This window comes from Berghia stephanieae, chromosome 14 (genome assembly GCF_034508935.2).
Source record: "Berghia stephanieae isolate SIO BIC M18660-M18661 chromosome 14, UCSD_Bste_1.3, whole genome shotgun sequence".
NCBI lineage: Eukaryota > Metazoa > Mollusca > Gastropoda > Nudibranchia > Aeolidiidae > Berghia > Berghia stephanieae.
Window position 1 is genome coordinate 22,388,540 of NC_088373.1, and position 14,650 is coordinate 22,403,189.

The 14,650-nt window shown below is 40.2% G+C and overlaps 1 protein-coding gene across 2 annotated transcripts in view; it reads left to right on the plus strand.

Annotated features, from left to right (window-relative positions):
• The window catches only part of LOC144959981 (uncharacterized), a 66,488-nt gene that overhangs the window by 20,663 nt on the left and 31,175 nt on the right, over positions 1 to 14,650 (plus strand). The window contains exons 9-13 of one of the 2 annotated variants that reach the window (XM_078892881.1): positions 2,784 to 2,973; positions 4,554 to 4,723; positions 5,480 to 5,785; positions 9,677 to 9,833; positions 12,941 to 13,071. In XM_078892881.1, coding sequence (XP_078749007.1) covers positions 2,784 to 2,973; positions 4,554 to 4,723; positions 5,480 to 5,785; positions 9,677 to 9,833; positions 12,941 to 13,071 — 954 coding nt within the window. The remainder of the gene's footprint in view (positions 1 to 2,783; positions 2,974 to 4,553; positions 4,724 to 5,479; positions 5,786 to 9,676; positions 9,834 to 12,940; positions 13,072 to 14,650) is intronic. The other variant, XM_078892882.1, reaches the window with a different exon arrangement.

Below are 14,650 nucleotides of genomic sequence, written 5' to 3' on the forward strand. Positions count from 1 at the left end.
ATCATCATCATCATCATCATTAAAATCATCATCATCAGCAGCATCAATAACATCATCATCAGCAGCATCAATAACATTATCATCAGCAGCATCATTAACATTATCATCATCAGCATCATTAAAATCATCAGCAGCAGCATCAATAACATTATCATCAGCAGCATCATTAACATTATCATCATCATCATCATCATCATCATCATCATCAGCAGCAGCAGCATCAATAACATTATCATCATCATCTCATCATCATCATCATCATCATCAGCAGCAGCAGCAGCAGCAGCAGCATCAATAACATTATCATCAGCAGCATCATTAACATCATCATCAGAAAAGTGAGTGGAGCAGGCACTTATGTTGGTAACAACAAGATATGAAGTGAGTAGAAAAGTGCCAGAAGACAATAGAGAATAAAAAATTTTTTCGCGGCGGTGGTGGGGTTTGAACCTGCGACCTTATTGGTACGACAACTCCGCCTGGCAGGTGAGAGCGTGGCTCTACCGTGTGAGCTATCCACGAACACCAAAATATTCGTTTCAAACCCAAAGTCATTTCTAGATCCCTCTCTCACCCACTTCTTGAGATCGCCGATTCGTTCACCACCATCGCGAAGTAATTTTGACCAGCAGTTAAGCTTAATAGCCAATATTCTCATCACAAACATATAACATAGAAACGATTGAGACATGGAGTATGCTCCGGTGTATGGGGTGAATTTTTAATTCAGAAAAGTGAGTGGAGCAGGCACTTATGTTGGTAACAACAAGATATGAAGTGAGTAGAAAAGTGCCAGAAGACAATAGAGAATAAAAAATTTTTTCGCGGCGGTGGTGGGTTTGAACCTGCGACCTTATTGGTACGACAACTCCGCCTGGCAGGTGAGAGCGTGGCTCTACCGTGTGAGCTATCCACGAACACCAAAATATTCGTTTCAAACCCAAAGTCATTTCTAGATCCCTCTCTCACCCACTTCTTGAGATCGCCGATTCGTTCACCACCATCGCGAAGTAATTTTGACCAGCAGTTAAGCTTAATAGCCAATATTCTCATCACAAACATATAACATAGAAACGATTGAGACATGGAGTATGCTCCGGTGTATGGGGTGAATTTTTAATTCAGAAAAGTGAGTGGAGCAGGCACTTATGTTGGTAACAACAAGATATGAAGTGAGTAGAAAAGTGCCAGAAGACAATAGAGAATAAAAAATTTTTTATTCTCTATTGTCTTCTGGCACTTTTCTACTCACTTCATATCTTGTTGTTACCAACATAAGTGCCTGCTCCACTCACTTTTCTGAATTAAAAATTCACCCCATACACCGGAGCATACTCCATGTCTCAATCGTTTCTATGTTATATGTTTGTGATGAGAATATTGGCTATTAAGCTTAACTGCTGGTCAAAATTACTTAGCGATGGTGGTGAACGAATCGGCGATCTCAAGAAGTGGGTGAGAGAGGGATCTAGAAATGACTTTGGGTTTGAAACGAATATTTTGGTGTTCGTGGATAGCTCACACGGTAGAGCCACGCTCTCACCTGCCAGGCGGAGTTGTCGTACCAATAAGGTCGCAGGTTCAAACCCCACCACCGCCGCGAAAAAATTTTTTATTCTCTATTGTCTTCTGGCACTTTTCTACTAACATCATCATCCAGAGCTACAACTACTATGTTTCCAGGGATTTGTTTGTTTTCTACCACTACCACCACCACCACCACCACATCACCACCACCACCATCACCACCACCATCACCACAACCACCATCACCACAACCACCATCACCACCACCACCTCCACCACCATCACCACCACCACCACCACCACCATCACCACCACCACCATCATCACCACCATCACCACCACCACCACCACCACCATCATCACCACCACCACCACCACCACCACCAACCCAACAAGTATGTTTTTTTCTAAATCTGTGGAGCATGACTATGTCCTTTTGGTGGTCTGTTGTTCTGCGCCACTCTGTGCAGCGCAACGTTCAGTCCTTGGAAATGGCTCTTTACTGACATTCTCTCACAGCACTCCATCGTGAAAAGAAGAGGAGGAAAAATAGGAGTAGGGGAGGAGATTTTTTCTTTTTTTTCATAATTGATATAGATTTTTTTGTTTGTTTTGGAGCCTAGTTTGGAACTTATCCTGCTGATTCAGATATTTCAATCAAAATTTCAAAGAAGAAAATTGATATAAAGATCTGAACAAGTATGTATGAAAGGTGCCAGACAAAGCAAGAAAGAAAAATAGAAGAAAAAAATACCCATCCCACCTCGAGGTCGACTGATTCTTTGGGATGTTTTTTTTCTTCTCTTTTTCTTTCTTGCTTTGTCTGGCACCTTTCATACACACTTGTTCAGTTCTTTATCTTATACAAGTGCCTGCTCCTTAATTTCTTTAAGAAAATTAATGTGTGGTTTCAATTGCAATAGGCTTCAACGGTCGTGACGTCACTTCCCTCGTAATGACGCATAGTAACTGGTTCTAAACTATCGGAACAATGGCAGACGCCCTCATGAATCCTTCTCCGATGAGCATAAAAGTGTATCCAGAGGAGTAAAACATGAAAAATCTGATAATGCTTTGACTTTTATACATTCTGATCACATGACATGTGATAAAATTCTAGCCAGCATGAAGAATAAAAGTACAGATTTTCTTTGTTTAGAACCAAGCTGCTCGTTGCTGGGCGGACGTGACATCAGACTATTGAATCCTATTCTCCCTCCTCATCAGTACTTCTAATAATATTCTTTGCATTCCAGTCTGTGGCAGAGAACAGCTACGACCACCGCAGCGCCATCTACCACCTGCTGGCCGACAAATACCGCAAGCATCCCGGTGGAAAGCATCAAGGTTTGAACAAGATCATCATCCCTCCTCCTGCGTCGATATCCACCCCACTTCCTGTTGTCACCAGGACTGAGAGGCGGTCCTCCATTACGACTGGCATTGGTGAGTAATAATGGAAAAAATGTCTGTCAGAGTCATTAGGCCCATGGAGCAGGGTGGCACTTACTGTGCCTTCCCTATATCTGTTTTCCAATTTGCTTTCTGTCTTTGTCTTGGAATGACATTACTAAGTTTTGCCTTGGCCCTGGCTGTAGTTCTTGGCTGGGGGGGAAACAGTCAAATGCATAGTTATTGTTTTGGGAGATGATTTTTTTTCTCCTTGTTAATCATCTCTCTGTTATGTAGTGTTATATTCGTTATTTTGAATGTATAATGTAAGCATTTGAGTGTATTCCTCTTAATGTGTTGCAAGCGCCGTAAAACCCTTAAAAACAAACAAAACAAGGCCTGTGGAGCCAGAGTCAGTCCCAGTTTCTGAAGCGCGAAATGGACAATATCAATTGCTTGCTATCCTTTGGATAGAACGCTTGTCTATCGCAATTTACTTTCCTCTAGGTCTAAAAGACCCAGTTACCCAATCACTACTGGATGGACAAGAGGATCAGAAAAAATATCTCGACTGCACCCGAGATCGATCACAGTCCTAAATGAGTTATCGGGACCATCAGTATTGGTGAATGCCTGGTTTGATTGGACGTTTACCACAACTCCAATCCTATATAATCACAGTCCTAAATGAGTTATCGGGACCATCAGTATTGGTGAATGCCTGGTTTGATTGGACGTTTACCACAACTCCAATCCTATATTTTCGTGGATTTTATAGTCCCCCCTTGTTTTTTGGAGTTTTTTTTGGAGAACATTCTCTTGTTTTGGTCCACAAACTTGAAATCCTCTTCTGCGAAACAGGCAGATTGTCTGTTTTAAAATCTAAATTAAAGACTTATGTTTAATTGGGAGCAATTTCTACACATTTGAAAATTTTGTTGAGATGGGACTTTTTGTGTGTTTGACATTTTATCATGTAACACAACTACGCTGATAGCCTTTTATTTACTGTTTATTTATGTCATATTTCTGTTGAATTCAATTCTTAATGTGTCATTATTGTAATGCATCAGGATTGGTGATAGAATAATTATTAACATTCTCATTTCTCGACTGGAAAAGGAAAATTAATCTAATTGTTGAAAATTCAAATAATGAACATTTTTAGTGAAATAAAAAGGTCATTTTTGTTTAATAAGTAAAAGGGGAATCCTAATTTTTAGTCAAAATCCTGATTCTTTGAAATTGGCAAATCCTGTTTTTCTCAATGGGGTTTGGTGTGAAAACTAGTAGATTTTCGACCAATCAAAACACATGATTTGTGACGCGCCTTCAAACCGATTCACCAAATACAGCCGGCCGTCTACAAATAATAGAATGAATGAAGTTGACCTTGCTCTGCTCTTTGTTATTGGTTTTACACTGCCAGTTGCATGATTAGTTTTGTCAATCAGACTATAAACTATTATTATTTTGTATGTTGGTACAATTGATCTGAGGGGTAGAACTGGTGGGAGGTGAAATGTTAGCTTCTTTTTGTTTGCATATTATACATAGGTGAAATGTTAGCTTCCTCTTGTTTGCATATTATACATACTGTAGCCGTCCTTTGTCTGTGTCTTCTGTTTTTCCAGTGGAACGAGTGGAGGTACCAGTGGAGGTCCATGCCCCAGTGGAAGAGACCTCGCCATCACTATCCCACTTGACCTCCTCCGCCTCTCCCCCTTCCCCTTCCCTTGTACATTCCTCTCCTTCCCCCTCTCACCTCAGTGCCCTGACAGCGTTCAGGATTCAGTATGCACAGGTAAGAAATTTTATTCGAGACAATCTGCCCACAGCTGGCCAATCGTGTTTGTTCATTGTATTCCTGTATGCATTTTGATGAATAAATAGTACATATTGTTTAAACATTTTTTTTTTTTTAAGTCAGACACGTGCGGCTATGTGGTCTTGTGGTCTGACACTCGCTTTCGGATCGGAAGGTCCTCGGTTCAAACCAGCCTCACTCGGTGCATAGTTGAGTCCTTGGAAAACTACTCTTTACTCACATTCTCTCACCGTACTCAGGTGTGAAATGAGTACCTGGCCGTCGACAGCGTTGTCTCTGTCGGAAAAATTGTAATATAGCCTAACAGGTGTCATGACTCGTTCTACATGTTCTACAAATAGTCCCTGACCAACAGCAACATATGACATGTAGAACGGGACTTGGTGCCTGTTAGGCGATATTGCAATTTTTTTCCGACAGAGACCACATTATTAACAACTAGGTACTCATGTTACATGTTGCTGTTGTCCAGGGATACCCTTGTAAAGCGCTTTGAGCATGTTTAGTGGATATTGCGCTCCATACCAGCTCAATTCTTTTTTTCTTTTTTTTTTTTTAATAATTATTTTAAGGTTTATGGTTTCCTATCTTTTTCACTTGCCGTTATTTATTTGATGCAACAATTCAAAAATCTGTATAAATGTAAATATTTATTATTTATTTATTTATTTATTTATTTATTTTCACCTTATTGTTTATTCATTTAGTTTATATCGTGTTGATGTTTTGCAGCAGCTGGAGGAATCCTCATCCAATCACTCGGATTCCGACACGGAGGAGCCGTCGCCCGAGGCATTGGCTCGTTATCTGGCCATGCGTCGCCACACGGTAGGGGTCGGGGATGCCAGGCACGAGATTGGAGATGACGCCCTGATGCGACTTCCCCCTTACTACCCAACAGTATTACCACCTCCACCCCTGCATTTACATCAACATCAACAGTCATCACTGGCTGCCACTGCCTCGACTACCTCCAGTCCTTCCCCATTCCTGTCTCAGCACGATGGCGGTGGTGGTGGCGGCGGTAGTCTTTCCTTAGTACGTTGGTTTAATACTTTCAACTGGGTGGGGTTCCCAACCTCCCATAGTGGGCAGGGAGGTACTTGTTGTCTTCTATACCCCCTATATCTGTTTTCCAACTTGCTTTCTATCTTTGTCTTGGAATGAGATTACTTGGTTTTGTCCTGGCCTTGGTCGGATACCCTGGCTGGGAGGGAAACAGTCAAATGTATAGTTAGTTTTGGGAGATGATATTTTTTTCCTTGTAAATCATTTCTCTGTTTTGCACAAATATTATGTTTTGTTTACATATTATATATGATTTGTAAACATTTGAGTGTATTCTTCTTAGTGGGGACCTGTGCTTGTGTCTGGATGAGACTTTTAGGTGATCCCAAGCTAAGTACTTTGATATTTGAACCAATTTCCCTTTGTCTTACCTTTTCTTTTGTGCTTTAATTGTAATTCTGGAACTTGATTACTATCCCATTTTCTTCCTTTTTACTGGCGCTGATATGACCTTAATGTGTTGGAAACCCTTAAAAACAAAAACAAAATACTTGCAAAGATTTCATCTTTTTTTATTACATGTAACTTCAGGCCTCTGTCAGAACCTGGACTCAATTTCTGCGTCGCTTAAATGACGCAGATCAGTGCAATGAATTCTACTTTAACTTATAATATGGTACAGATCTTTAGCAATGCTTTCATCATTTGTGATATTATGATTAAAATTGTTACATACATTTCATCTAAATAAGTTGACAACATTTATATTTTTATATCTAAGAAAAAAAAAAGGTGAGCTTTTATGAAATAATAAATAAAAAATAAAATAAAATTCCCTTTATTCATCCCATTGGGAAAATTTGTCTCCAGGGACTATTCCGCAAACTAAGGTCGGGCAAGGTGACTTGCTCAAGGCCACACAACATAGTGGGCATTCGAACTCGGTACCTTTCGGGTATGATGCAAAGACCGAACCGCTGAGCCTCATTGTCCCTAATATAATATCCACCAAACGTGCTCAAAGTGCTTTACAATAACTCGTTTTATAGTCACATGCTTTGATAGGAATGAACACATTTGATCTAGCTTTAATTTTAGACAAAAGTTTCTTTCTTTAAATAACTTTGATGAATTAAGCAAGTTTTCATTTCCCAAAAAGCAAAATGTGTTTTGATAAAGGGGTTAAAGTAACAACATAACAAACTTATGACGACAAATCTGGTTCTGGTTCAGGCTTTTAAGAATTGAAGTCTCCGTTTTTTTTCCCAATTTGAGATATTGAGGATTACTTCCCCTAAAATTTCCCATTCGGTCTATTATTTTATCATATTATTTAAACTTCTAATTCAAACCAATCTTGGAAATTCGTGTGCCATTTGATGCTTGATATAAAATTTACATTTCAATTTATGTCATGGATGGAAAATCTCAAAAAGTAGGACAATGGACTTACGGAGTTTTGGACAAAACCAGCCTTCAGTTGTCATTAAATGTCATATGTGTGGAGGCTTTGAGAACCCTGCAAGGAATGGTCAAAATACTCATTTTTACAATGTTTTTCTAATACAGCCCAGCTTACAATGTTTTCTAATACAGCTCAGCTTACAATGTTTTGTAATACAGCCCAGCAGTGGTTTCTCAACAGTAGACAGCTTGTCATCACTTTATCTCAATTAGTTAATGAGAAAATGGGTTTGAAGTCAGGAAGGAAGGGGGGAGGATTGTCGAATTGAGAAAAACGCATCCAAAGATTGGACATTTTTTTTTTTTTTCAAGTTGTCATAAATTATAGATAGGAAACACAACATAGATGCTTTTTTAATTTTTTAATTGCAGTAACTCACTCTCGTTTTCGGCATGTGTAGTGACCCAATTCATGCTGAATGTAACTTCTAACTTTGTAGGTCTGGGTGGGGTTCCTGACCTCCCATAGTGGGCCGGGTGGCACTTATTTTGTCTTCTATCCCCCTTTATCTGTTTTCCAATTTGCTTTCTGTCTTTGTATTGGATTGAGATTACTTTGTTTTGCCCTGGCCCTGGCCGTAGTGCTTGGCTGGGAGGGAAACAGTCAAATGCATAGTTATTGTTTTGGAAGATGGTACTTTTTTCTTTGTAAATCATCTCTGTGTAATGTATTATTATGTTTGTTATTTTGAATGTATAATGTAAGCATTTGAGTGTATTCCTCTTAGTGGGATCTTGTGCTGGTGTATGGGTGAGACATTTAGGTGATCTCAAACTAAGTTAAAGTATATTGATAGTGTGCTCTTGGAATCTACATCTGTTTCCTATTTGAACCACTCCCATTTGCCTAACTTTTTTCCTCAAGTCCTTTTTTATTGTACATCTATAATCTTTTCACTATCCAACTTTCTTCTTTTTTTCTGGCGCTGATATGCCCTAAATGTGTTGCAAGCGCCGTAAAACCCTTAAAAACAAAACAAACAACATTACTTGGTAGTTGAGACTGATTTGAATTAGTCTGATCTCATTCAGGCGTACATCTGATCCCTATTTGTTCCCAGTTCCCCTTTGTCTTACTTTCTCTTGAGTGCTTTAATTGTAATTCTACAACTTTTTACTATCCCATTTTCTTCCTTTTTACTGGTGCTGATATGACCTTAATGTGTTGCAAGCGCCGTAAAACCCTTAAAAACAAAACAAAACAATCATTCAGCCACTTAGATGTGAAAACTTGAAGTTCAAATGAAGTTAACGTGATCAGAAATATGTTTGGGTGTTCAAAAACTTATGAACCTACGTTCACTCTCCCTTATTTATAAAAACATATAAACCTATGGCAAGTTTTACAGAAGGAACCCAGTTGAGGTCACTCAGCTCTTTGTTATTATTTTTAGACAGCCTACCAGTGATTGATAAGTTCTCACTTACTTAATTCTATTGATCAGACTCTTAAACGTTAAAGGTTACACACAGCTTTGGGTGCTGGTATGTTTAATCTGGCTGGAGGAGGTTGTGAGTATTCTATCTAAACGCATTGCATCAATATTTTAGGTAATTAATTTTATTTTCAGCATCCAAATGACCACCATGACGCACTGGGGATATGCCAAATAGTTTTCTGCTGATTGTTTGTTTGTTTTTTTTGTTTGATGTATTTGTTTTTATTGTTTGTTTTGTTTTTTTTTGTAGTTGGCTGAATAAGGGTTTTGAGCCCAAAACGTTCCGTGTTTGGTACTTTGTTCTTTTTTGAAGATGTTCTATTCATTTTATTTAAAAACTTTTTCCAATCCACAGCTTCTAGCAGCCTAGTATCACTATAGTGTAATACTGTTTTGAGTGGATGTGGCTCAGCGGTACATTCTTTGCTTCGTACCCGAAAGGTACCGAGTTCGATCACCCGCCGCTGCGCTGTGTGGCCTTGAGCAAGTCACCTCGCCCTAGCTCAATTTGTGGCACTGCACTGTGGCTGACGCCTGGGTTATTCCAGTTTTCTCTTGGAATAAACCCAAGATAAAAATTATCCCTATAGGATGAATAAAGGGAATTTTATTTTTTATTTATTGTATTTCTAAAAAATTTTTATTTTTGACTTTTATTTATCAGTGCTTCCTCTTTTCCGCTTTTATGCGGATTTCCGCATTTTTAATGATCTGTGAAAAATCCGCACTTGTCAAAAACCAAGAGAAATATCCGTGGAAAATGTCAAGAAACAAATTTTTTATTGGAGTGCTTAACAAAAATCATAATTTTGATGCCAAAGTGGCTCCAAATGGCTCTAATTGCATGCCAATTTTTAAAATTTTTCGGGGGAGCATGCCCCCAGACCTCCCTTCAGCGGGCCCACCTTCGGCTGGCTTCTAAAAAGATCCTCCTTTTTGACAATTTCTTGGAGGAAGCACTGATTTAAAAACAAATTTTTTTCTAAATTTTTAAATTTAAAATTTTTGCTTATTTTAGGGCATTCCAAATGTGATAACTCCTGGGTCAGGGAATAACAACAACAACAACAACAATCCGTTTCTACTCTCCACTGGCTCAGCAGCGGCCTCCCCCCACCTCCTCCCATGGACTGCTGACCCCAATTTGCTTCGACCTCCCACCACATTCGGACAAAGTAAGTCCTTTGTTGCCTTTTTAGGATCTATTATTGTTTTGTGTGAAAATATATGAGTAAACGAAGTGAAACAGTATACAATGATATGATGATGTGTTGGCCTGTGGCCTTTGTCAGGCGACAGAAACAACACCCAGAGATAATGGGAGTCTTGTGGTATGTCACTCGCTTTTTAGTGCGGCTATGTGGTATAGTGGTATGTCACTCACTTTTTAGTGCGGCTATGTGGTCTAGTGGTATGACACTCGCTTTTTAGTGCGGCTATGTGGTATAGTGGTATGACACTCGCTTTTTAGTGCGGCTATGTGGTATAGTGGTATGACACTCGCTTTTTAGTGCGGCTATGTGGTATAGTGGTATGACACTCGCTTTTTAGTGCGGCTATGTGGTCTAGTGGTATGACACTCACTTTTTAGTGCGGCTATGTGGTCTAGTGGTATGACACTCGCTTTCTGATCGGAAGGTCCTGGGTTTGAGCCTCGCTCGGCGCATAGTTGAGTCCTTGGAGAAGGCTCTTTACTGACATTCTCTCACCATACTCTGGTGTAAAATGAGTACCTGCCCGCTAACAGCGTTGTCTCTGTCCGAAAAAGCCAGAAGCCCCTTGTAAAGCGCATTGGGCACATTTAGTGGATATCACGCTATATAAAAGCTCAATTATTTTTTTTTCAAAAGAAAAGAAAAAGAAAACACCTCAAACTTCTAACTATGGAGCCGGAGTTTATCCCAGTTTTCTATAGCTTGAAACTGACAATAGCAATTGCTTGCTAGCCTTTGGATAGGACGTTAGTCTATCGCAAAGTACTTTCGGCCAAATCTAACAGACTCTGCTACAGATCGAATGCACCCGGGATCGATCTTGGTCCCTTTGCGTGTGAAGCGAGCGCTCTACCAACTGAACTATCGGGTCCCCCTGACACTGAAGACAGCAAGGATTTCGTCACCCCAAAATTTGTCCAATTCCCATGATTTGACCCAAATTTAAAATTAAAAAAAAAAAAAAATGAATGTATTTTTGTATGAAATGACTATCATATAAGTTGAGGTGCAAAACTGAAAATTAAATGCTTAATAAGCGTGTCGTCAAACTTTAAAAAGAAAAAGATTGATTTTCTCCCATATTCTCTGGGTGTTGTTTCTGTCGCCTGAAAAATTCCAAAAGCCAACACGTCATCATATCATTGTATTTTGTTTCACTTTGCCTGGCAAGCTATTGATATAGATGCCTATTTTTTTCTTTTATGGTATAGTAATGGCCACAGATTAATATTCAATCAATATACAGTGCTTTTGAAAATTATGTCAATTCAATTATTTGATTTCTGGCTTAAAAACTTAGACCTTTAAATTCTCAGTCAATTAACTGAAATCAGTCAATTTGTCAAATTCAAATATTTAAAGAAAGGAAAGAAAGAAAGAAGTGAAGAAAGAAAGAATTCACAAATCGTAGTCGAATGACCGTAAAGTAATTAGGAATGTTCCACAGCGCTACGCATAGCTCATGGGTCGTTTATATTAACGATGGATTTATTGCCAAGGCAAAGCGGCGCTTTTTAGAATTGTCGTGTCTGAACACATCCCAGTGTAATTTCACACAGCCTTCGTTAAATTATTTTTTCACTTTCCAACCTGTCGTGATCCCAATGGTAGCCAATTTTATCTGAGCCGCCGAGCAATAAATTTCACTGTTTCATCTAAGCCAAAATTGACCACATTTACAAGCTGGGTTTTAAAAGTATAAAAAAGTAAAATGCGAATGCTGGAAGTAACATCTCTAGTACATGATACTGGTAGACACCTTTAAATCGAAAGTTAGATTAGGATAGATTGCTACAAGCACATTTCGATTGCCTCACGTTGTAAACAACCTGGTTGACCGTTTCTTCACTGATTGGGTACCTGATTATAAGGAACAATGGTAAGTAGCCTAATTAATTCCCATGAAATCAGGACGTTTTCTGCCATTGTATTGCTCAAGTCCAAGCGAGCTTGCTGTTTTGTGGCGATTTACCTTCATTTCGATTCTTTGAATTTTTCCACTACGTCTGCCGAAGTTTCTTCTTGATAATTCACTTCTACTTAATAATTCAGTCTATTAGCCAGAAGTCACATTTATTTAAGTTTTTTTTTCTGTCATTAACTGATTGAAAATCAAGTTTGCTCATTGCAACATTATTCTAATGTTCTCACTATGCCTGAGCTGTTTGTGGATTGCAATTCAGACTTGTCGAGCATCGATAAAGATGTAAGGAATAAATTCAATTGGTCATGGCTAGAAGTTAAAGATGATAATGGTGATTATTTGTCTGACTATGTCAGAAAATGATGCCCTTATTTTTTTGAAAGTTTGTCGAAGAGTTTCAGTCAATTTTTATAGAGCTCATTTACAGGTCTAAAAACTAAAACTAGTCGAATAAACATTTCAGTTGGTCTGTTTTTGACTCGAAATATAGTTATAGGGCCATTCCATGTCAAGTGGACCAAATTTTCGGAAATTGGGAACCACACCCCTTTTGATTTTCCTCAAACTTGGCTCAATTGAAGATACTTATGAAACATGAAGAAAACCAAATGTCAGTTCAGAATATGGATATTTGAATTTTTTACAATTTTTTTTTTTCCATTTCAGTTGTTATATTTTTGACTCGAAAAATGTAGTATATTTTGCCCCTGATGTCAACCCGATGACAGTGAACTAAAGACTCATAACCACTTAAAGTATTTTTCTACCACCTAAAGCTAAAAGCCCACAGATCCTGAGCATCACTCACAATTTGAACACAGATGCTGTTTTAAAAATACATTGTGTCATCATATGTTGTGATGCAATTCCTTCGTAAATGTGATAAAAATGTGTGAGGCTGGCTGAGAAAACCCGGGAAAATGCGGAAGCCACACATATTGTGATAAATACTCACTTTGTGACTGACTGATTTGTCTGTCTGGCATGTAGTAAAGGTAGCTATAGAGTTAATTTCAAGATTGTTTGTCAGTTGACTGGAAATAAATGGTCAAGGGGGTGGAATGGGATAAATGGCAGGAAATATTCTGATTGGTTAATGCTTAGTAATGCTCAAACTATCAATTGTGTCCTTTCCAACACCCAGATTCTGCATCATTCCTGGGTCGCCGTGCATCAGACGGAGGTGCCAACATCCATCTGTTTTCCCATTTCCACCGACAGTTTTATGCCAACTCACAGCCCGGTAGCTATGATGGTCTGCCTCACTTACATCAGGTATGCATAATGTCTCCTCCTCCTCCTCCTTCTCCTCCTCCTCCTCCACTATCTCTTCCTCTACCTCCTCCTCCACCTCCCCATCCTCCGTTTCCTTCTCCCCTTCCTCTCTCTCCTCCTCCTCTTCACCCGTCTTATCCTCCTTCCTTCTCCCCTTCCTCTATCCTCCCTCCACCTTCTATCCTCCTTCCACCCTTCTTATCCTCCTCTTCCACCCTTCTTATCCTCCTCTTCCACCCTTCTTATCCTCCTCTTCCACCCTTCTTATCCTCCTCTTCCACCCTTCTTATCCTCCTCTTCCACCCTTCTTATCCTCCTCTTCCACCCTTCTTATCCTCCTCTTCCACCCTTCTTATCCTCCTCTTCCACCCGTCTTATCCTCCTCTTCCACCCTTCTTATCCTCCTCTTCCACCCTTCTTATCCTCCTCTTCCACCCTCTTATCCTCCTCTTCCACCCTCTTATCCTCCTCTTCCACCCTTCTTATCCTCCTCTTCCACCCTTCTTATCCTCCTCTTCCACCCTTCTTATCCTCCTCTTCCACCCTTCTTATCCTCCTCTTCCACCCTCTTATCCCTCCTCTTCCACCCTTCTTATCCTCCTCTTCCACCCTCTTATCCTCCTCTTCCACCCTTCTTATCCTCCTCTTCCACCCTTCTTATCCTCCTCTTCCACCCTCTTATCCTCCTCTTCCACCCTTCTTATCCTCCTCTTCCACCCTTCTTATCCTCCTCTTCCACCCTTCTTATCCTCCTCTTCCACCCCTCCTTATCCTCCTCTTCCACCCTTCTTATCCTCCTCTTCCACCCTTCTTATCCTCCTCTTCCACCCTTCTTATCCTCCTCTTCCACCCTTCTTATCCTCCTCTTCCACCCTTCTTATCCTCCTCTTCCACCCTTCTTATCCTCCTCTTCCACCCTTCTTATCCTCCTCTTCCACCCTTCTTATCCTCCTCTTCCACCCTTCTTATCCTCCTCTTCCACCCTTCTTATCCTCCTCTTCCACCCTTCTTATCCTCCTCTTCCACCCTTCTTATCCTCCTCTTCCACCCTTCTTATCCTCCTCTTCCACCCTTCTTATCCTCCTCTTCCACCCTTCTTATCCTCCTCTTCCACCCTTCTTATCCTCCTCTTCCACCCTTCTTATCCTCCTCTTCCACCCTTCTTATCCTCCTCTTCCACCCTTCTTATCCTCCTCTTCCACCCTTCTTATCCTCCTCTTCCACCCGTCTTATCCTCCTCTTCCACCCTTCTTATCCTCCTCTTCCACCCGTCTTATCCTCCTCTTCCACCCTTCTTATCCTCCTCTTCCACCCTTTTATCCTCCTCTTCCACCCTTCTTATCCTCCTCTTCCACCCTTCTTATCCTCCTCTTCCACCCTTCTTATCCTCCTCTTCCACCCTCTTATCCTCCTCTTCCACCCTTCTTATCCTCCTCTTCCACCCTTCTTATCCTCCTCTTCCACCCTTCTTATCCTCCTCTTCCACCCTTCTTATCCTCCTCTTCCACCCTTCTTATCCTCCTCTTCCACCCTTCTTATCCTCCTCTTCCACCCTTCTTATCCTCCTCTTCCACCCTTC